Source organism: Cnephaeus nilssonii (genome assembly GCF_951640355.1).
Source record: "Cnephaeus nilssonii genome assembly, chromosome: 8".
In the NCBI taxonomy this organism is placed as follows: Eukaryota; Metazoa; Chordata; class Mammalia; order Chiroptera; family Vespertilionidae; genus Cnephaeus; species Cnephaeus nilssonii.
In genome coordinates, this window is record NC_137079.1 from 41265071 (window position 1) to 41288007 (window position 22937).

Below are 22937 nucleotides of genomic sequence, written 5' to 3' on the forward strand. Positions count from 1 at the left end.
GTTAACAGGAGTGCTAGGAAACTTCTATTTATCTAAGACTGCCATCCAAGAGCTTGTGTTAAATATGACCTGTGCATAAAAATAGAAGTCTCCCTGCTCATAAGGCATACCTCCTGTCTTTTCTGTCACCTACAATATAGCAAGAATGAACTTCCAATGTAAACCAAAAACATAAAAAATGACTGTGAAAAGACCAGTGGGACCCTTGGGGTCTCTTCCTGTACTAGCCTTTTTAGTTTTCAATGATTAAGTTGCCTCTCCCTATCAAACACCATTTGTAAAATGAGGTCTCAAGATTTCCTCTTGAAAACAATGTTTTGTCCTTTTGCATCATGGGAAGTGTCTGCTGGGCAAAAGCCTCTTCTGTAAAGGACACTACACAGAATACTTCATGAGGAACCACAACCAAGGACTCCAGAGGCAACAGATCTACGTTGGGATCTGGGCTCTACCCCTCTGTTCAGTTGTCCCTTTTTATACCCATCTATAAAATTTTGTGTGTGCGTAAAGGCATAACAAAAATGCACCTATACATATTAATTATTATCATTAAGTTGAGGAGTGAAACATTTAATATGCAGATTTACCAAGAGATGTTTCTCCCCAAAGGTGCTACCTTCATTTGAAATGTAGGATTCTGTGCTGCAGTAAGTTAAGGATTAGTGGGTTTCTAACTTATTATGAAAGGTCTTACTTTTTTAACATTGCAAAAAGACATTTAGGAAAAGTAGCAATTATATACAATGTAAACATTTGCTAATAATAAAATACCAATCCTTAAAATCCTTCAGTGGGCCATTGAAAACTGCCAACTAGAGGATAGGTAACGTTCTCTTTTTTCGTGTTTTTGGCACAAGTGAAACAAAGAACCAAGTTTTTAACCTGAAAGCACAGTTAGCACAAACACAAACAATAATGATGATGTACCCTTCAGTTAACACAAAGTTTAATAATACCTGCACAAGCTACAATTTAACTAAATCTAGACATGTTTTTGCATTCAAATATTGTAGGATATCATCATGGAAATAAAATTTCAGTAAAGGGACCATCAGTTTGACAACCTGTTCGGTATATTCCACAAAGCCTTCCTTTAACTCCTTAGCATAGCAAACCTGAAACCAAAGTATTGGAAAAGAAATCAAGATCCACATTAGTTTACAGGTATTTTTATTCACAAACAGCAGAATCTAAGGACCAGAGAATGTTGTGTCCTGACTAGAATTACATTTAATGCATGCATGACTATCAAATTAGTCTTGTAACATAAAGAGATAAAATGGAAAGCGCCATGGAATGATTATTGTATATACAGTATATTGTCATTCAAAGTCGGGAATACTCCTTTTTTTTAACTTCTCGTGTAAATTTATCAAGTTTCAGCACTCTTATAATGAAAATACTCCCAACAAAATATATCACTTAAGAAAAAAAACAATTTAAAGATATAAACCCAAAAACTTAATCATAGCGTATCACTTATTTTGTAAATCTGTAGCAACAGGCCCATGCTATTTTGTAAAAATTCATTTTAATAGTGAAGTACATTAAACCTCACTGTCTATAACATGCTCATAAAGAAATAAAACAGAAAAACCCAAAGATTAAACACACACTCCATAATACCACAAGATAATCATTGTGAACATTTTAATTTTGCTACCATGTTTGTTTATACAACTGAAAAGATACCAATTTTATTTTTAACATCATGAGTACATTTCTGTTCATTCAAAAAATATTCCTGGCTACCTACTTATACACTAAGCACAAAACACAAAAATCCTTGCCTCCCATGGCTTTGTAATACTCCAAAGTATTGTAATTATCGATCACCTTCCTAATAACAGGCATTCAGGCTATTTGTTTTTTTATTAGAAAAAGCACTGATAATGAAAAGTTGTATCCACATGATTTCTTCAGGATGAAAATCCAGAAGTAAGTGTTGGGTCAAAATGTTTCTACATTTTTCAAAGAATATATTCTTGCTCTTCAAAATAGTTTTCTTAACATCTATTAAAAGCATTGCTATCATATATATATATATATATACATATATATATACACACATACATACATGTTTTTATGAGTTGTTAAATAATGTTTAAACATTATCACTTACCAGCATCTGACAAGCAGTTGATTTTTCTTCCAGTCCTGCAGTTTTAATACCAAAACTTTGCTGGTCTCCAAGGTTCACAAACTCCCAACCATCATCATCACTCATATTCTCCATGTCTTGGGCTATTACAGAGGGAAAAAAAACAAATTCATGTTAAAATTAGAAACAAAGAGAAATTTTACAATTCCTGTCTTCATGAAGACACTTACTATCTAAAAGGGCTACTTCAGGCTTAATTGAAGCTGTCTTCATTAAAGGCCCCATAACCACTGGAAGGTATTGCTGAAATTCTTTTCCAAGGATTTTGCACATTCTGGCCCATGCTGAGATCATGTAAGAAATCTGGGGGGAAAGTGAAAAATTAAATTAATTTAAAAAACAATAGGTAAATAAGACAAAGAAAGTAATTTCCTATTTCATAGAAATAATGTTTTATTTTACATTCATGGCTTTTAAGCATTTTCTAAGGTCATAAACTTAAAATGTTCAGAAATAATAACAAAATCACTGGGAACCTCTACACTGGAATATAGTCACAGCAAGTGAAGCAATACAGAAAGACCAGGAGGATCATATCTATTTTTCCTACGTTCAAGAAGCAACATAGTTTTCTCTACTATCACCTGAGTCATATAAATAAAACCTACTTAAAATCCTAGGCACTAATTTCTTTTGAAGGTAGACACATTTTATTTGACTTTGTATCCCTACTGCCTTGTGTTCCATCCATTAAACATTAACACCCAAGAAACAAAACATCTCTTTCTCGTAGGTGTTGTAATTTTCTGTGTAAGTGGCTGGTCTATTTGATACCTCTTCTACTACTGTGTTTACATAGACTTACTTATCTGTAGAGAATCTAGGCTCTGTAACCCAGAAAGGGATTTTTTACTCCCCTATATCTATTTATGTATCTATCTCACATACATTGCTTCCCACTCCTAATTTAGAAAAACAAAAACACAATTTTGAGTGTAAGGGAAATAATTATAGTGTGGCTGTGTAAAGCCAAAATTTAATCCAACTATTTATTGAGTGCCTGTGTTATGTTAGGCATTCTAAGTACAATTAAGATTAGGAAAAAAAAAAAAAAAGATTAGGATGAACAATTACAATTATTACAGTGTCATAAGTACCCACCATTGAAACTGGTACTGGATGTGAAATATAAGCAGGAGTTAGCCAGGTTGAGTGGGGGAGGGTTCTTTCTAAGTCAAAGAAATATTTGTTTACTAGTATTCATAGGCAGAGAGAAGAGAGCATAGCATGTTCTAAGATAGTTAGGTTTCTGCATTTCTTTTCTTTTAACAGGGGAGAGGAATTCATGTGGCATTCAAAGGACTAGGAGACATCCAAATAGAAATGCCTAGTAAGTGTTTGGATAAATGAAGCCCAAATTCAGAGAAAGATCTGGAAGTCAAAAGAAGAACCGAGGCCATGATTGTGAATGACACTGCTTGAGGGGAATGAGGAGAAAAGAGGGCCTAGGACAGACCCTCAAGAGCATCAAAACATGAGAGTAGAGAAGAAGGAGCAGCTACAGCAAACTGAGAAAAAGTAAAAATTCAATTAAAACTATTTAAGTGCCTATTTTATGTTACGCATTGTGAATACTTATGAGAAGTTGAAGTCAAACCAGTGAAGAATGGTTCTGAAACGTGTGGTTGATATTGCTCAGGAAACCTATTATTCCATTTATTTTTTTTAAAAAAGTACATTTAACCTTGCACTAGCTGAAACTCCTAAATGGATTAGGATGGAACATATTGAGGCTGCTTTACCTGAGGATCATCATCTTCCATATCACTGAAGTCTGTCTGGGTCTTCAACAATAGCTGCATCACATCCGATGCATCTTGCATGAACTAGAAAAAAATATTTAAGAAAAACAACACCAATATGACTCTTGTATATCAAATCAGAGAGGTACTTAATGTTTCTTGTGTAATAACAAAACTTGCCCAGAAGATCTATTACATTTCCCATATTGGTCATAACCCCTCAGATAAAAGTATTATGTTGAAAAATTTTCACCATATTGCAACAGACTTAGTGCTCTTTCTAGAAAAATATATTCTGCTAAAGTCAAAGTGAATTGCAATATAAAAATTATTTCTAATGGCATCAAATTTTGGTCTATGGCTTATGCATTTCCAGCAGTAAAATGATAATCCAAATCCAGAAGGAAAATTTTGGATTGCTCCATAGACCTACATGATTTTCATTTAACTGTGGTTCTGGCAATCTCTATTGTATAAACAGGCAGTGATTCAAAAATACTTGAAAGCCAGATATACAGAGTATGTAAAATAAAAATGTTTTACTGGTTAGCTTCTCGGTATCCCACAGAAAACAATTTATAAGGTAAGTTAATACTGATGCTGGTTTTAGAGACCACAGTGAGGGGTTCTATGTCGGTAGTTCTGAGAATCAGAACATGAGGGGTGGATGACAGAAGAATTTCTTTTGGATTAGCTTTGACAACTCTGAGTTGTTGGCTGGGAAGAAAAAACACATTGGCCAATGCTCCTTGGTAATTACATTCTGAAAAGCTATATATATAAAGATTTCTCTCTTAGGACACCCGTTTTAAAAAAAATATATATTTTTATTGATTTCAGAGAGGAAGGGAGAGGGAGAGAGATAGAAACATAATGATGAGAGAATCACCGATTGGCTGCCTCCTGCATGCCCCCTACTGGGGATTGAGCCTGCCACCCAGGCATGTGCCCTTGACTGGAATCAACCGGTACCATTCAGTCTGCAGGTTGATGCTCTATCCACAGAGCCAAACCAGCTAGGGCCACCCGATGTTTTTTAAGTGAACAGGAAAGCAACTGGAATGTTCCAAGGAAATGTTTAAATGAGTGAAACTAAACATGGATCCTGAACTCCACATGCTCCCAAGAGATAGACTGTACATGTGGTAAGAAAGGGGGAGGTCTCAAGAGTATAACTTGAATTAAAAACCTTAATATTAACAATGAAAAAATGAAGGCAACAATTTAGCCTATATAATAAAGAGGTAATATGCAAATTAACCCTCACGCCCTCACAAGGTGGCTGCCACGACCAGGCTGCCAGGGGGATTAGTGAGGGACAACCAAACGACTGAACAGCAGGCTGCGTGGGGCAACCAGGCTGGCAGCGGGGGATGGGGGTGGGGGCCAGTTAGGGGCAACCAGGCCAGCAGAGGGGAGGTGGAGGGGGGCAGTGAGGGGCAATCAGGCTGGCAACGGGGGCAGGGGCCAGTTAGGGGCGACCACAGGCCAGTGGTGGTGGTGGTGGTGGTGGTGGTGCAGTTGGGGGCGACCAGGCAGGCAGGAGAGTGATTAGGAGCCAGTGGTCCTGGATTGTGAGAGGGATGTCTGACTGTCGGTTTAGGCCTGATCCCCGGGACATCCCCCAAGGGGTCCCGGATTAGAGAAGGTGCAGGCTGGGCTGAGGGACCCCCCACCCCCGCCCTCTGTGCATGAATTTTGTGCACCAGGCTTCTAGTTTATATATAAAATGGGAATGTGAGGATAAGCTGATGGGAGGAAAAAAAGCACCCAGAAAACCACTTATCAGAAGGAAAAAACCCTCTTGCACCCTCAATGCCTCCATAGACAAATTATAGTAAATTCAACATACTGTAAATCACTTACTTTTTCCTTCCCAACAGCCAGACCAATGAGACTGATGCATTCAATAGTTTTTCCTCTGAGAAGTCGAAGTTCCTTTTGAACTGCATTCTCAACAATGTGCTTTAGTGATGGCATAAATAAGTCATAGTAGGGGACAAACTTTTCCTCTGCAGTATCTGCAACTGATGCAATAGATGTCACAACTTGTTCCAAAACTAGCTTGGTGCCTTTTTGAATCAACTAGGAGAAGGAAGACATACAAAATACATTAAGTAAATGAGAAATTGGAGGAAATACTCCAAGTTTCCAAATGCTTTTCTGAAATAGCAAGATGAAACCACTGTTCAGAGCCAGAGTGAAGGTAATAGGTTTTAGAGCAAATTTAAGAATCCCTGTTGAACTATTTATGTGGGATCTCTCTCTCTTCAGTTACTATAGGCCTCCTTACTCGTTATCTCACAGCACAGCAAGTCTTCGAGCACAAATTTGCCATCAAATGCTTATCCTCCTTATTCATTTTTTTTCATTTATTCCCACTTACTATGTATTTTGTGCTGTCCTACTATGTCAAGGAGGAAATTCCCTTTTTTGTTCTATTCCTTTATCTTCTAATTGGATTCTTCTGAGAAGATACACTAATGATGCTACTGGTGCACTCTTTTTCACTCACTTCGGTCTTCGATGTGATGATCATCCTTTCTCCTGAACCAGAGATCTACAGTATTCTCTGACCTACGCAGTAATTAATACTAACTGGGTATTCGTAGCTGGGCTTATGCCATCACCTGGTAATATTATATTTCCTTGTGGATTCACATGAATACTTGCCTTAGTAACTACACCCAGATTTTCTTCTCCCCATCTACTACAACCACACTCTCAGAGAGTTCCTCACTTGTATTGGGTTCCAGCACAACTTTAACCCTTTGCACTCGCTTGCTTTTTTCTCGATTCCTTTATTCTAATGCTAACCGTGTCGAGTCACACTTGACATCCGAGTGCAAAAGGTTAATTTATTCCCTCCTTCTTCTGTATCTCAGTAACTGCTCCATATTTAATGTTTAAGAAGGAATGTCCTTCCTTAGTTACCCTCTTTTCATAAAACTCTTGCTCACATCGTTTATCCTCCTCTCCATCCTATCTTAGCAACTACTTCCTTCAGTCTACATCTTACACATTGACCCTCTGCAGGAAGGGGAGGGAAATATACAGACGCTCTTGTTCTTCACACTTCAGCCTAAAATCACATTTGATTCATCTATTCCTGACTTAACCAGCCAACCAATCTGCCTTCAACCTGGATATACATCTTTGTCTTCAGATACGCTCATGTTCCTACTCTGCTATCATATGGATGTTATCATATAGTACACCCTTTTTGTTGCAAATTGATTTCTTTGCCTTCTGAGACATTGTATCTCTTTTAAATATTAAATTTATTGGGGTGACATTGGTTAATAAAGTTCAGGCATACAATTCTCTAATACATCATCTATATATTTTATTGTGTATTTACCACCCCAAGTCTAGTCTCCTTCCTTCACCATTTATCCCCCTTTCCCTCTGGTAATCACTATACTGTTGTTTGTGGCTATGAGTTGTTGGTTTGGTTGTTGTTGTTTTTTGCTTATCTTGTTCTTCAGCCTGTATCCTCCTGTTCTTCTTTAGACCAGTGCTATGCAGAGTGTGGTTTGTGAACTTGTCTGTTACTAATTCTTATTAAAGTACAGAAATTGAGTGTTAGAAATTTTATAGCAATCTGACTAACTTTATATTTGCTAAATATAATAGTAAAAAAGGCTTTTATGTCCTTTTTATTTATTTCATTTTTTATAGTAGCAATTTATTTTCACTATACTTGAAAACTGAGACTCAATCTTTGCTTCTCTCTCTTTTTGTTCTCACCCGAGGATATTTTTCCATTGATTTTTAGAGAGAGTGGAAGGAAGAGGGAAAGACAGAAACATCATTGGTTGCCTCTTGCCTGTTCCCTGACCAGGGCCGAGGAACCTGCAATCAAGGTACGTGCCCTTGACTGGAATTGAACCCGGGACCCTTCAGTCCGCAGGCTGATGCTCTATCCACTGACCCAAACTAGCTAGGCCAATCTTTGCTTCTCTTATTTGCATCTTTCTTCCCACACACTGCTGTACTAACACCATTCAACTGTTTGTAGGCTGCCCCTCTTACATAAGCTATAACTAAAACCATCTTCCTTTTGAATGGCCAGGTCTTATTTTAAAAACAACATACTTAAAGCAAAAAAAAAAAAAAAAAAAAAAAAAAAAAAAAAAAAAAAAAAATATATATATATATATATATATATATATATATATATATATATATATATATATTTTCCACATGTCTATTTCTGTGACCTGGTTTAGGAGATCAACATTTTTTACATCCTTCTCTTTCATCTTTTGAAATTCAAACTGGCAGAAAGAAACTGCGTACTTCTCGAGACATGTCTTTTAGTCACCTCCCCCCCCTCCCCCCCCCCAATTTCCACAATTACCATCCAAGCTCCCTGAAAAATGATCATGATGCTCTTGACTCTGCCTTGTTTTCAAGGCAATTCATATACTGATTTTACCTAACCTTTAGGACATATCTTCCCTAGTTCTAAAACTGGATCATTTTCTGGTCAGGCCTATAATGTCCTTCTAATTTTCTATTCTTTTTTCTTTTTAAATAACTTTACAATGTTTTAAAATTCATTTTTAGAGAGGGGAAGAAAGAGGGACAAAGAGATAGAAACATCAATGAAAGAGAAACACCATCCATCGACTGCCTCCTGCACTCCCTCTAACTGGGAATTGAGCTTGCAATCCAGGCATGTGCCCTGACCAGGAATTGAACCGGTGACCTCTTGGTTCCTGGGTCAATGCCCAACCACTTAGCCACACTGGCCGGACCCAACTTTCTATTCTTGATAGCCATGTTGAAAAGTCCCCCTGTTCCCATCATATTAATCTAAATTAACATCTAAATAGGGGGGTTAAAGATCTTAAAATTTACCTCCTGAAGTTTAAGTACCATGATGGAATGTAGATGTTTCACCAAATTATCCAAATACGGAATAAGCAGTGACTTGGGACAGTCCTCCGTAAAGTTAATGAGAGCAGCAGCAGCATGGGCCTGCACTCGCTGATTGCCTTGGTCTTCCATGGTCTGTAGTAGAGCTGCAATCACCTGTGAAAGGAAATCACGTAAGCATACATTTTGAAATGCTACCCCTCTTCTTAGAGTTTGAGCGTTTGAGGACTTGTTGCTTACCTTCTCATGGAATTTCTTTTGGAAACCAGGTGCAAAATCTGTAGCCATCTGTCCAACTGCATTACAGGCTGCATACCTCACTCTTGGATGCTGGAATATACTCCTTGGTATTAGTAAAGGCTTTCTATTTTCCATTTGAAACTACAGTAATAATTACGAATCAAACAGTTATTGGTACTTACAGGATCCTGAAGAAAAAGCAAAACAAAATTTACTATCTCATTTAGAATTCCTTCCATTTGCTGGTGGCATCCTTCCCCAATGGCAGATAAAGCCATTAATCCTGCATGTCGGTATTTCCAGTCAGCTACAGAGAAAAAATTGCAAATAAAAGAACAGCAATGAGACACTACAAACATGTCATTCTAGCAGAAGTATTAAAAGTTCTCCTTACTCTGAAAAAGAGTAATGAAATATTTTTATATATTTATTAATTTAAAAAATGGATAGAAAAAGTACCTGACTGTATTATTTCATTGTAATAGTGGTTATGTCACACAAGCATTTGCATGCCAAAGGTTAAAAGACAAAATAGAAGCAAAGAGCTTATCAGTATTTATAAACTCTTAAAATAAGAGACTTTTCCTCTGGTATTTTATTATAAGCAGTAAATGCCTGGATCTTCTGTCACACACTGCTGCTTACTGAATACAGATTTGTTGATTTCCAAAAGAAAAAAAAAAATCCAAAGAGAAAAACGTGCTGCTTTTAAAGAACTTTTATTTAGTAATATGGTAAATGAATATGGATGAGTCTTATTTGTATTCTAATATAATAATGTGTACTTGCTTTTTTATTAACAGAATATTCACTAAGCAATGTTTATTTTTTTACTAGACTTCACATCCTATTCTAATATGTAATTTCCCTGACTCTTATGTCTAAAATTCCTTCAAGAACAAAGCAAGATACACATAAATACAAGGTAGGGCAAAAGTAGGTTTACAGTTGTGAATATGCACAACAGTTTATACTTGTATTATTTATTAATTATTGTAGTTTTCCACATGAATTCAGCTAAGGCATCTAAAAATATTTAAAAAATAGCAAAGACATTCTTTTAATATTTTTTTGTTTTAGAGGAGTCATTCTTCACAAAAATGTTATTTCTGGTAATGTATAATGTGTTCCTTATTATTTTTAAATAAAGATTTTTAATATTTGTTTTAATTTCTAATACAAATTGATATAACACACATAAAGAAAAGCACTCTGGAAATCTCAGTAATTTTTAAGCGTGAAGGCATCTTGAGAAGAGAAAGTTTAAGAACTGTTGGCATAAGGGTTAAACCACATTGTAGAAAAATCCTAAAATATTTCATACTACATTTTTCACTTTGGGGAGCCTGAAACCTATGTAAAGATGAACTCTGTTGTAACTAATTCTACTGTAAAAACTTTCTGAAAAATTGCTAATATTGGTGTTAAGTATTAAAACTTTATCACTTATAAATTTGTATGTTTTTAATGTGTTTAATTACTCAATATACCAGTAAACCAAAAATGAGTCAACTGAGGAATAATAATCCTAGGAAACCAATATATCAATTATCTTTTACTAATCTGTGCATACTGTACTTACTAATTAAAATTAAAGAAGAAATGCAATAAATACTTACTGATATAGAAAGATATCTATATTTGATTCAGAGATATGACACATACATTCTCTATGTGCAGTGTCTGAAAGAATGCTGAGCAAATGGGATGGCATGGTATGGGGATTTGGAAATGGTTTTTCTCTGAATTTTAAGATTTAAAAAATTTTGCAGTTCATTATTTAAAGCAAAGACAACAAAACTTTTGAAAAATAAAGTGGAGTGTATGTTACTAAGAAATATATACCATTTGCCATTGTTAAAGCACTTTTCACATAAATTAAATACAGCTTTGGATTCTAACCGTAATCCTGGGCGCAGGGCTAGCATCATTTTCCAGTTTTATACATAAGAAAATAAAGACTCACTGAAAGTCATACATTCAGCAGTAACAAATCTTCATGTGTCCATTGCCATACAAGTAAAGCCTTCTTTACTAGTTAGTAAGTTGTAGCAGGACTTTAAAAGTCAAATTCTTGAACTCCAAATCACAAAACCACACCCACAACAAAACAATCCAAAAAGTCTGAATCAATGGAAAAACAGTTAGCTGGTTGGCCTTGTGCAAAATGTCTCTGGGCTTTACTTTCATCTTAAAATGAAAAAGCTAGATTCTTTCTAGCAGCAATTAGAGGTTGAGCAATCTGTGATGCTATCTGTCCCTATCCTTTTGTGAAAAACCCTTAAAAAAAAAAAAATGCAGGGAATAACCCTGGCTGGTTTGGCTCAGTGGATAGAGCATCGGGCCTGTGGACCAAAGGGTCCCAGGTTCCATTCCGGTCAAGGACATGTATCTTGGTTGTAGGCTCCTCCCCAGCCTGGCCCTGGTTGGGGCGTGTGTAGGCGGCAACCAATCGATGTGTTTCTCTCACATCCATATTTCTGTCTTTCCCTCTCTCTAAAAGATCAATGGAAAAGTATACTCTGGTGAGGATTAACCCAAAACCACCCCACCCCCCAAACACAAAAAATTCAAAGGATTAAAAAAAGGAAAAAAATTATTATTCAAGACCCAAATGTAAAACCACATCATTAAAAAGGGATCATGGTTTTGGGCAATGCCTTTCAGGATAAATAAGAATCTTATAGAATAAGAAGGAGTAAGGTAAACAGTCTAAGGGCTAGCTAGAGTTCTTAATATTTCAATTTCATTTGAGGCTGGTATTGTAACTGTTTTACTACTTTAAGATCCTGAATCAATCGTTTGCCCCTCAAATTTGTCTCCTATAATGTACTCTATATGGTGAGTCTGTATGGCATGGTCATATTCCAAAACTGCCCCTGCCAATATGCATAGATAAAGAAAGAGAGAAAAAAACGGAAAGGGGGTGAGGAAGAGAGGCAAATAAAACACTCTCAGAGACTTTTCAACAGTGGCCACCTCTGAATCTAAGGGACGGGACTTTTAGTTATACATTTCTGTATTTGAATTAAAAAAAAAATTTCAAACACATTTACTTTGTAATTAAAAAAACAAAAACACCCCCACAAAAAACATGTAGACAATGTTTGGTATTGATATGACCAAATATTTATTAGGAAATACTAGATATTTTTTAAAATAAAAGATATTGAATGGAGATTATATAAATCAAATATGCTCATAAAATTTTGAATCAAATGTTTCATAAATAGTAAAATAATATCATCTTAAATTTAAATCTAGATGTTTCTGGCTAAAGAGAAAACTAAATTTTCCTTAGAATTTATATATTTTTCCTATAGAATTAGGCCAATACTGAGGAAACTGGGGTTATTTTTAATAGTGAGGAAAAATATTCTTTGGCTTAAGACTGAATGGCCCCAAAGACAACTAAATAGAATTTTATCAACATAATGTAAAAATCAGGTTAAACACAGAATATAAAAAGGCAAAGATTAATTTTTAGACACAGTCTAAGCATTTGTTAAGAGTTTCTGATTCAGAAAGCAATTTTCCATTTAGCATTTGAAAGAGAGAGCTTACGATTTTGAAGCATCTGCATAATGTGTTCCTTGATCATGGGCAAAACGAGCTTTCCACCAAGTCCACAAGCCATTCGGTCCAAAGCACTCTCACCAGCAACTGCATTGCTGCACAAAACAGCATGTAATGTACTCAATATATTCAAAACACACAAGAATAGTACACTATACAGACATATTTCTAAACATGGATTGTTATTAAACTAGGATTGAAAAAGAATTAAGTCAAGCAGCCTTCTGAATGTATATAGTAAGTTGTGAGTTAAAAACCCTAGAGTTAAAAAAGGGGAGGGAGGCAAATAAACTTATCATGATTCACTGTAGTTTAATAAGTCCTATGTCCAAATTTTATTTTTCAAGGCTCTCTTTCCCCTTCCTCTCTCTTTACATGCACCCCCCCCCCCCCCCCAATGTCTAACAAGCATTAACTTCTGATACTTTCAAGACGCAGAAGTGTGTGCAGAGCATTTAGGAGAACCTTGTGTTTCTCATTCCCTGGACACGTATCCTTCAAAATGACCAGTGAACAGAACAAAGAAAACTGAAAGGGGGCTGAGACTGTATATGATTTTCTCCTCACTGTGAACTTATTTACCTTTAAAGGGGTGTAAATTGCATTGCCAAAAATTATGTGTAAGTGAAACTCCATCCCAGTGTTTTCACTGAAAACTGAAGAAAACCAGGCATAAAAGCCTTTGCACTGTCTTATAACTCTAAGATCAGCAGTGAGTCTGTCATGTGCATAATCTTTAACTGTTATGAAGATAAGACATACAGGGGTGGGCAAAAGTAGCTTTACAGTTGTTTGTATGGAAAACAATACAGTAATTGATAAATAGTAATATAGAATAAACTGTTTTGGATACTCACAACTATAAACCTACTTTGGCCTCCACATGTGTACAAAGAAAAGGCTACAAATTATCTTTAGAACAGGTTTTTAGACTTAAACTGATCTTGAAAATAAATACATGACCATTTACTCACAGATAAGAAAACCTTATTCACCTAGTCCAGAAAAAATAGCTTCATAAACCATATAAATTCAAGGGCCTTTTGCAGGGCAAATTCCAGGCCAGGTAGCAGCACATTAGAGTAACTGAACCAGGGAAAGGAAACCAGATCTGAGCCCTATCTTTTCTTCAGCCCCGTTAGGTTATTTCCAGTGAAGGACTACTTTCATACACTCCAACACAGTATTTCAAGTCAGAACTCAGTCATTTTTAATAATGGGAGTTAGCCTCAGAAGCCACCATATATTCTATAAGTCAAATGTCTTTCATTTCTAGTATTCTTATAGTAGCTTATACTGACTGCTAGCCTTTCTGGGAATAATTTCCGTTCTTTTTAAGAAACAGAGATAGTATGATACCCTGGGAAGACTAAGAGAAATGGTAGTAAAGCCCAGTCTACTAACTGGCTATGCAATATTGAGCAAATCACTCAACATTTTCTCTCCATTCTGTATCTATAATATACCTATAAGACTACTGAAATAATAAAATTAACAGATCTCTGAAGTGCTGTTTCATGTACATGCAAGGGGCCATCATCACTATTGGGACAGTAAATATAGATTTTGGTCGATTTTTCCATAGGAATCTATATTCATGGGGGACTCCTAAGTCACAACAAATAAAATAGCAATTCCAGTGTTATGTCACCTAGTATACAGATTACACCACCGTCTCCTCTCTAGCCTCAAGTTAGATTGGGGTAGAAAAGATAGCTACTTTAAAATATTTACAAAATCGGATGCAGAAATGCATACAACAAGAAGCCTAAGTGTCCCATATTCCAAACTTAAAAGTTTAACTTCAAGTTACGGAACAGAGTGGGAGAAAGGTGTGGGCCTCATAAGCCTAAAGCTCTCATTGTCTTTCATGTTGCTCTATCCTGTCAAGGAGGAACCTTTATACAGTATTTATTGTGTATGATTGATTACCTGTCAAAATCATCATCTTCTAGTTCATCTGCATTTGCCCAGTCCTCATCCTCTTCTAGATCAACCATCATTGCTAACATCTGAGGAACTAAAGAAAATAATTTCATACCTGAAGAACATGGCTATTTTTATTTTGTCAATATCATCATTTACAAACAAGAATCTCACTAAGTAAAAAATGAAGGATTTACTTTGCCTCTAAGAGAGTGAAACAAAAAAAATTTTTTGCCTTTGCGCCCAACACCTGTTTTTAATTTTAACTGTTTGTGGGTTTTGTTGTTTTTTTTGAGGGCCACATTTACTTTACATCTTATTAAGAAGTACATTAAGAATTAAAGTCAAACTTCACAAATCCTACTGTATTCTCTCCCTTCCTCACCAGAAGTGAGCTCCATAATAAAAAATCAAATGTTTCCATTGCCAAACTGTTTTTACACTTGAACTATAGACCTCTGTATTTACATACAAAAGAGCACTATTTCAAGATTGTACTTTATATATAATACACTAGAGGGCAGGGAGAGGATTCCTTCAGCCCAACCTGCGCCCTCTTGCAGTCTAGGAGCCCTCGGGGGATGTCTGACGGCTTAGGCCTACTCCTCAGGCACAAGTTGGACATCCTTAGCGTTGGTGCAGAGGTGGGAGAGGCTCCTGCCACTGCCACCAGCCATGAGCCCAGATTCTGGCTGAGTGGGGCTCCCCCTGTGGGATCGGGCGGAAACCGGCTCTCCGACATCCCCCAAGGGATCCCGGATAGTGAGAGGGTGCAGGCCAGGCCTAGGGACTCCCCCCTCCCCCCGCACCATTATCAGGGCCAGGGAGAGACACGGGAGGTTGGCCAGCTGGTGAAGGACTGCGGGAGGGCTCCAGGGCGTGTCCCCAGCATTAAGCTAACCTACAGTTTGGAGCATCTGCTCCCTGGCAGTCAGTGCACATCATAGCAACTGGTTGACCGGTCGACTGTCTGGTCCCTGGTGGTCAGTGCATGTCATAGTGAGTGGTTGAGCAGCCTTGGCACATCATTAGCATATTTTGCTTTGATTGGTTGAATGGCTGACCAGACACTTAGCATATTAGGCTTTTATCATATAGGATTATATAGGACTAGAGGCCCAGTGCACGAAATTCGTGCACAGGGGGCAGGTTCCCTCAGCCCAGCCTGCACCCTCTCCAATCCAAGACATCCCTTTCACAGTCTGGGTATGCTGGCTCCTAACTGCTCACCTGCCTGCCTGCCTGCCTGCCTGCCTGATTGCCCCTAACTGCCCCCCCCCCCCCCCCGCCAGCCTGATCACCCCTAATGGCTGATCACCCCTAACTCGCCCCCTTGCCGTCCTGGTCGCCCCCAAATCCTCCCCTCCCCTCCGCCGGCCTGGTCACCCCAAGCAGCCTGCTGTTGAGTTGTTTGGTTGTCCCTCACTAACCCCCCTGCTGGCCTGGTCGCCCCAGGCAGCTTGCTGGTAGTTACTGTTGCTGTGATGACGTCCCAGACAATTTGCGTATTTCTTTATTATTAGATAGATGGTATCTATATATATAAAACCCTAATATGCAAATAGACTGAATGGCAGAACAATTGGTCACTATGATGTGCGCTGATCACCCGGGGACGGAACATGGCAGGTATCGGCTGCAGTGGGATGATGGAGGTGAGCGGGGTGTCAGACCAAGGTTGGGCGCGGGTCACTGTCATCAGGGCGAGCTTCCGGTGGTTACTGAAAATTCTTTGCTCCCACGCCCTGTGGTCTTGCCCGGTGCTCACACCCACTGCCGCTCACACCTGCTGCTGGCCCAGATCGCCCCTGAGGGCTTCTCTGCCTCCCCCTGCTCCTGAGGGGCAACTGGGGCAGCAGCCGCTGCTCGCACCTGCGAATGGCACTGGCCCCAATTGCTCCACGCCATCAGAAGGTGTGAGCGGGGCCAGTGCCGGTGCCATGAGTGCATGGGAGCTGCGGTGGCGGGAGCAGGGCTGCTGGCAGAGAGGAGACCAGGGGCTACAGCGGGAGGGGCTGGGTGGGGGCACGGAAGATGTGCCGAGACCTGCCCTTGTGCCATAGCCTCGCAGCTCACAGTTCCTTTCCAAGGTGCACGAATTCGTGAACTGGGCCCCTAGTCATACTATATGTATCCTCTGGCAATTTTTTTTTCTCATAGCATTCCATTATATAAACACTATCCTGTTGATGGACATTTTGGTTGTTTCCAATTACAAATTTTACTTTGATGAAATTCTTATACATATCTCCTTGACAAGTGTGAGTTTAAGTACCTACAAGTATCTTTTTCATCAGCACTAAACTGCTCTCCATAGTGGTTTTATAAGCTTGCTAAGGGGAGTTTAAAAGACCTGTCTTATTTCATCACAATGTGTGAAGAGTCCTAGAACTGTAAAAATGTCTTCTCCTATCTACACGCTTCATCAATACTTGATATTGTCAAAGTTTCCAATACACTATATTCCACAATTACACTTTTTATTGAGACAGAGCAGTGTTCTTTAGCTATTTTAGATTACTCTTTTGTGAATTTCCCGTTACTAACTTTTGTCTAATTTCTGGATAACAAAACTTTGTTGACTGTGTGCACTGCAACTATTTTCTCCAGTCTGTAGTATATATTTTAATTTCACTTAAATTGGTCAGAAAATTGTTTTCCTTTTTGCAAATTTAGCAATGTTTTTACATATATGGTTTTTAAATCAGTCTTTTAAAAAATCCTTCCCTACTATCTATCAAGCTTTACTTGTAAAATGTGTCTATGGCCTAGCCGGCGTGGCTCAGTAGTTGAGCGTAGGCCTATGAACCAGGAGGTCATGGTTCGATTCCCAATCAAGGTACATGGCCAGGTTGAGGGCTCGATCCCTAGTGTGTGGCGGGCAGGAGGCAGCCAATTAATTCCCTCTCATTATTGATGTTTTTCTCTCTTTTTCCCTCTCCCTTCCTCTCTGAAAGCAATAAAAACATATTTAAAAAAATAAAATGTGTCTGCATTAGTTTATAATCAACCCAAAATTGGTTGTTACAGAATATTTAAGATTGTGGTACTTTTAAAAATAGAAATAACCGGTCACCCCAATGACTTTTGATGAAGTCAGTTTTGCTTCCACCTGAGTGGTTCTGCTCCCACACCCTTTTGCTCCACCCAATGCATTTGTCTACACCTGCACCAGCAACAAATTCTAAATCTTCACAGCTGATAGGGCAAGACCTCTATTTGGTTTAACAAAATTCTCTTTAACAACATTTTACTTGAGAACCTATGTTCTTCAACATAAATTGGGATTTTGAGTAAAATTACACTGAATTTATAAATCCATTTGAGGAGAATTGATATTTAGTTCTTTCAATGTTTCTTTTGTTCTTTCAATATCACATACAATTTTCTCCATAATTTTTTTTGATTTCTAAGTATTACAAGTCATGCCTGCTATCATGTTACGTTTCAGAGAGCTGCAGCAAAGCCAGCAAGTTGGGTACATACATGTAAGTATGTAAAGAGATGCACTTCCCCAGACACTTCTGAATTTTAAAGGACATTAACAAACCTGTGAACTTATGCAACTCTTAGCACATTTATTCAACAATCTTCCTACATTAATATAAACCGTTTAAAGATCTCTGACTTACTAGTTTGTGCAACAATATTGGTATGTTTTCTTAACATAGCAGCCGCAGTCTCAGAGAGGGTCACAATTACTTCAAGGGCAAGCTGGCGTTGCATATTATTGAGGCTAGTGTCTCCACACAACTACAAGGAAGACACATTTGCATATATTTAGTAGTTTATTCACTGAAAATAATAAACACAACATTTACTGAGGTATTTAATTTACCTTTAGACTTAGCTGTAAAGTAGCTTCCAAATGAGGACGCAAATACTTTGGAACAGTATCTGCAATCTCCACAAGGGATTTTAGGACCGAATCATCATTCTGGTAGCACGAATCATTTACAGCCTAGAAAAGATGAAACAGAATGTAAAGTTTGGTAATAAACTACTAAAATAGAATGGAAAAGTTAATGTTTTATCATTGACCTAAACTCTTTACAGTTTAATGATAACTAAAGAAAAATATCTACTAAACCCTCTGACCCATGCAGAATATTTCAGTTTTACCTCCTCTAACTCCTGTCTAGCCAGTTTGCAATAGGGTTGCTATTTCTCTTAGGAGGTGTTTTCTTGGTTGTCATGACTAAAGATGGGCAAAAACAAGGAATAGTAGATATCCTCCATTTGTGTCACAAATGCTTCCAAGGAATTAACAAGACCTTCTTATCATGCATCTCACAAGATCTTAAATATAAAACACAAAATGAACTTACTTATAATAATAAGAACCTGAAACCCAACTCACAAAATATTTTGCATAGTTTTAAAAATGTACTGTGAAAAAAAAAAAAAGTGCCGTGATTCCCTTAAAAAAAAAAAAAAAATCACCTAATCTACTATATCTTTTGTGGTAGTCATGCCCTAGCATTTATACGTAGAAAGCATGCCATTTTTATTATATGTTACTTTTTATTTTTTTTATTATTATTATTATTTTTAATTTCTTTATTGATTAAGGTGTCACATATTTGTCCTCATCCCCCCATTCCCATCCCACACCCCTCCCCATGGATGCCCCAACCCTCTGTTGAACTTAAGCATTGGTTAGGCTCATATGCATGCACACAAGACCTTTGGTTGATCTCTCCCCCCTCCCCCCACCCTCCCCTATCCTCCCTCTGAGGCCCGATAGTCCGATCGATGCCTCCTTGTTTCTGGTTCTGTTCTTATTCATCAGTCTATGTTGTTCATCATTTCCCCTAGATGAGCGAAATCATGTGTCACTAGAGATATACTTATAAGAATTGAATGTGCGACGAGCAATAATAGTTATGCTGACAGGCAAATGAATCAGTCTGTAGTGAGTTTCTTTCTGGTCCAACAGTACTTTTGAGACCCAATATCAATGTCCACCAGTTCCTTATGAGTACATGTCGGCACTGACCCCTCAGCTCTGGATGGTGGACAAATGGTGGTAATGCAGGTCCGACTCCCTCTGGTTTGGTCTCGGCCGGATCCAGGGGCACGGCTTCACCCGGATCCAGGGGCCCACGGCCTCACCCGGACCCGGGATCCAGCCTCACCCGGATCTAGGGGCACACGGCCTCGCCCAGACCCAGGATTCAGCTTCATCCGGACCCAGGGGCGCATGGCCTCACCCGGACCCAGGGGCGCGTGGCCTCTCCCAGGCCCAGGGTCGCGTGGCCTCACCCGGATCCAGGGGCCCACGGCCTCACCCAGACCCGGGACCCAGGCTCAACCGGATCCAGGGGCCCACGGCCTTACCCGGACCCGTGGCCAGGCTCACCCGGATCCAGGGGCCCACGGCCTCACCCGGACCCGGGGCCAGGCTCACCCGGATCCAGGGGCCCACGGCCTCACCCGGACCCGGGACCCAGGCCCACCCGGATCCAGGGGCCCACGGCCTCACCCGGACCCGTGGCCAGGCTCCCCCGGATCCAGGGGCCCAATCTTACTTTACCTTCTCATTGAGGCAGGTGTCCTTAACGTAATAACTTATCCTTGACATTCAATAATGGGAATTAACCATAAACTATAATACAAACTGCTATAAACCTTCTGGTTAAGGTTAAGAACTGCAGTCTGATTTGGGTTTGAATCATGCAGGATTCCACCACTGTGACCTTGCCAACTTTCTTATCCCCTCCTCCTTAATTTTCCCTTATGTAAAACAGGCATTTAATTTCATAGGTTATTTGGTTGATTCAATGGAAGTAACCCATGTGATTACATATTCAATAAGCTTAAGTTGCTTATATCATCTGCATTATAAAAAACTCTGAAACTCTAACCTAAGTATTTAAAAAGACTAAGAACCTATCAAAGCTAATAGATGTAAGTTCAAAGTGGACAATGATTTGCATGTTTTGTTCACTGCTGTATCCCCAGTGCCTAGTACCAGCACATAGTAGACGATGTATACTTACTGAATAAATGAATGTAACTCTGATATGCATTTATAAAACTACAGAAACCAATGAAGATATAATTATCACCTATTTTAAATGGTTTTCTTACCTGTAAGAATCCGGGTAACAAGTCTGCAAAATGTTTGAACAGAGCAACATTATGCTCATTTGCAAGTATAAATGCAGCTGTAGCTCTAGCAGATAGTGTTCGGATCTAAAATGATGAGAGTAAAAAATATCAAACATGAGACATTTTTAATGGATGCAAGTTCAGATTTGTTAGTAAGGATGAAGTTTTCTCTTTATCATATTAATAAAACTATTTATATACAGACTAGTGGCCCGGTGCACAGATTCGTGCACATTGAAAGGAAATTAATTAGAAGAAATATTTTAATATTGCTATCCGCCCTCTCTATGATAGAAGTGTCAACCAAATTCATGACAATGACAGAAACACACACGTGCGATTGGCACTAGCAAGAGCTTTATATATATAGTGCATGTGCGAGTCAACATTTATTTTTAAATTGCCAGTGGGCATCATATGTACTAGTCGGCCGGTCGGTCAGACATACATACATGCAGTCGGTCACTTAGCCTTTTATATATATAGATTTGGGGGTGGGCGGATAAAGAATTATAAATTAGTCATCTGGAAAACCAGATGGACTGAGCCCCCAAATGGCACCAACCTAGTATTTATATTTTAAAGTATTAAAGACAATCTCCAAATACATAAATTCTTTCACAAGTTAGATGTTATCTTAAATTAGGTGTTAATATTAAGGAAATTGAAATGATTTACCGCTGGATGTTCCTGATCTTGCATACATTGAACTAACATCCGTTTGATGACGTCTAAATAGTGCTGCTGTTGGTTCCCAAAAATTCCAGGAAAGTTCCTAAAAAAATGATTCAAAGTGTTTTTTTTAAAAAACTACATTACATCTGCCCTGGCCAGATAGCTTAGTTGCTTAGAGTATTGTCCTATTACCCCAAGGCTGTGGGTTAGACCTGCAGTCAGGGCACATACAAGAATCAACCAATGAATATATAAATAAGTGGAAAACCAAATCAATGCTTCTCTCTTTTTTCTTCTTTCTAAAGTCAATAAAAAACAAAAAGAAACTACATTTCATCTTAGTAAAGTGATAACTAGAATATTTAATTAAATGTCTACCTGACTCAAAAGTGTGTATTAATCCTTAAGGTTGAAAAATACCCATCCCTCCAAACAATCTTCTTTTGGGGTTGGGTGAATAGAAACAAACATAGTGGAGGTGATTAGTCTGGGAGTAGGGGGAGACCCAGGTGTACATGATTAAGCCGCCCAGCCCAGCCTAGCGCTTTCTTCTTATGCTCTGTCTCAGTGGGAAGCTAACCTAAAGTGCAGGATGGGACAAGAGCAACCACGCAGTTGCACATGGTAGCTGCAGTAACCATGTTTTCTCACATAGTCCGCTCCTAGTCTTGGTGATCCAGGCTAGTTTAAGTTCTGTTCTACTTTAAACTAGGTAAACAAACAATACTTTTACTTAATTCTCTACTCTGGATTATTGATATAAATAAAATACATCTGACAAATAAAGGAGAAAATGGTGTTAATATCTACCCTTATCCTCTTCAGATGCTCAAGGTATACCTTATTGAAAAAATGTATATAATCCTTAAAATTTATAAACCAAATTTTATTTTAAATGCAGTGAACTGTATAACATGGTAGGGCAAAATTTTTCTTAATGCAGATAGTTACTGCATTCTAAACTTCGATCATCTGCTTATAAATACACAGCAGTTTATTAAAATATTACATTTTTATAAAGCTTGACCACAGAAGACCCAGAAAACAAAGGGATGCATGAGCCTTTTCTTTCTCTTCTTCAAGATGCCATTCCTAAAGCAGCTTTTTACAAGCTACATTTAGTACTGTGTCCATTTTAAAGCCAAAGAAACTGTTCCAGAATGTTTTCAGAATAAGAAAATAAAATAAAAAAACAAAGCTCCAGCCAGGGCGGGCATGGCTCAGTGGTTGAGCATTGATCTATGAACCAGGTTCGATTCCCGCTAAGGGCACATGCCCAGGTTGTGGGCTGGATCCCCAATGTGGGGCATGCAGGAGGCCGCCGATCAGTGATTCTCTATCATCACTGATGTTTCTATCTATCTCTCCCTCTCCGTTCCTCTCTGAAATCAATAAAAAAAAATTAAAAAAATAAAGCTCCAGAGAGCCCTCATATACAAATGAGGATCATAATATGAAATAAAAAGCTTTGGGTTTTTTCCCCACCCCAATTTTACTTCCAACACAAATACAAAGCTTATCTGAAAGATTTTTAAGAATAAAAAGTTGTTACACTAGAAAATAAAAATGTGCTTTGTGTATTCATGACATTAACATTTTCAAAAAATCAGATCTATATA

The 22937-nt window shown here is 38.2% G+C and overlaps 1 protein-coding gene across 1 annotated transcript in view; it reads right to left on the reverse strand.

Annotated features, from left to right (window-relative positions):
• The window catches only part of IPO5 (importin 5), a 56051-nt gene that overhangs the window by 17946 nt on the left and 15168 nt on the right, over positions 1-22937 (reverse strand). Inside the window, exons 5-18 of the mRNA XM_079778856.1 lie at positions 21322-21418; positions 20623-20727; positions 18368-18490; positions 18162-18282; positions 14536-14623; positions 12592-12698; positions 9210-9334; positions 9028-9117; positions 8770-8943; positions 5770-5988; positions 3904-3987; positions 2332-2464; positions 2123-2244; positions 1019-1115 (exon numbers count right to left, since the gene is read on the reverse strand). Of these exons, the coding sequence (XP_079634982.1) occupies positions 1019-1115; positions 2123-2244; positions 2332-2464; positions 3904-3987; positions 5770-5988; positions 8770-8943; positions 9028-9117; positions 9210-9334; positions 12592-12698; positions 14536-14623; positions 18162-18282; positions 18368-18490; positions 20623-20727; positions 21322-21418 (1685 nt within the window). The remainder of the gene's footprint in view (positions 1-1018; positions 1116-2122; positions 2245-2331; positions 2465-3903; positions 3988-5769; positions 5989-8769; positions 8944-9027; positions 9118-9209; positions 9335-12591; positions 12699-14535; positions 14624-18161; positions 18283-18367; positions 18491-20622; positions 20728-21321; positions 21419-22937) is intronic.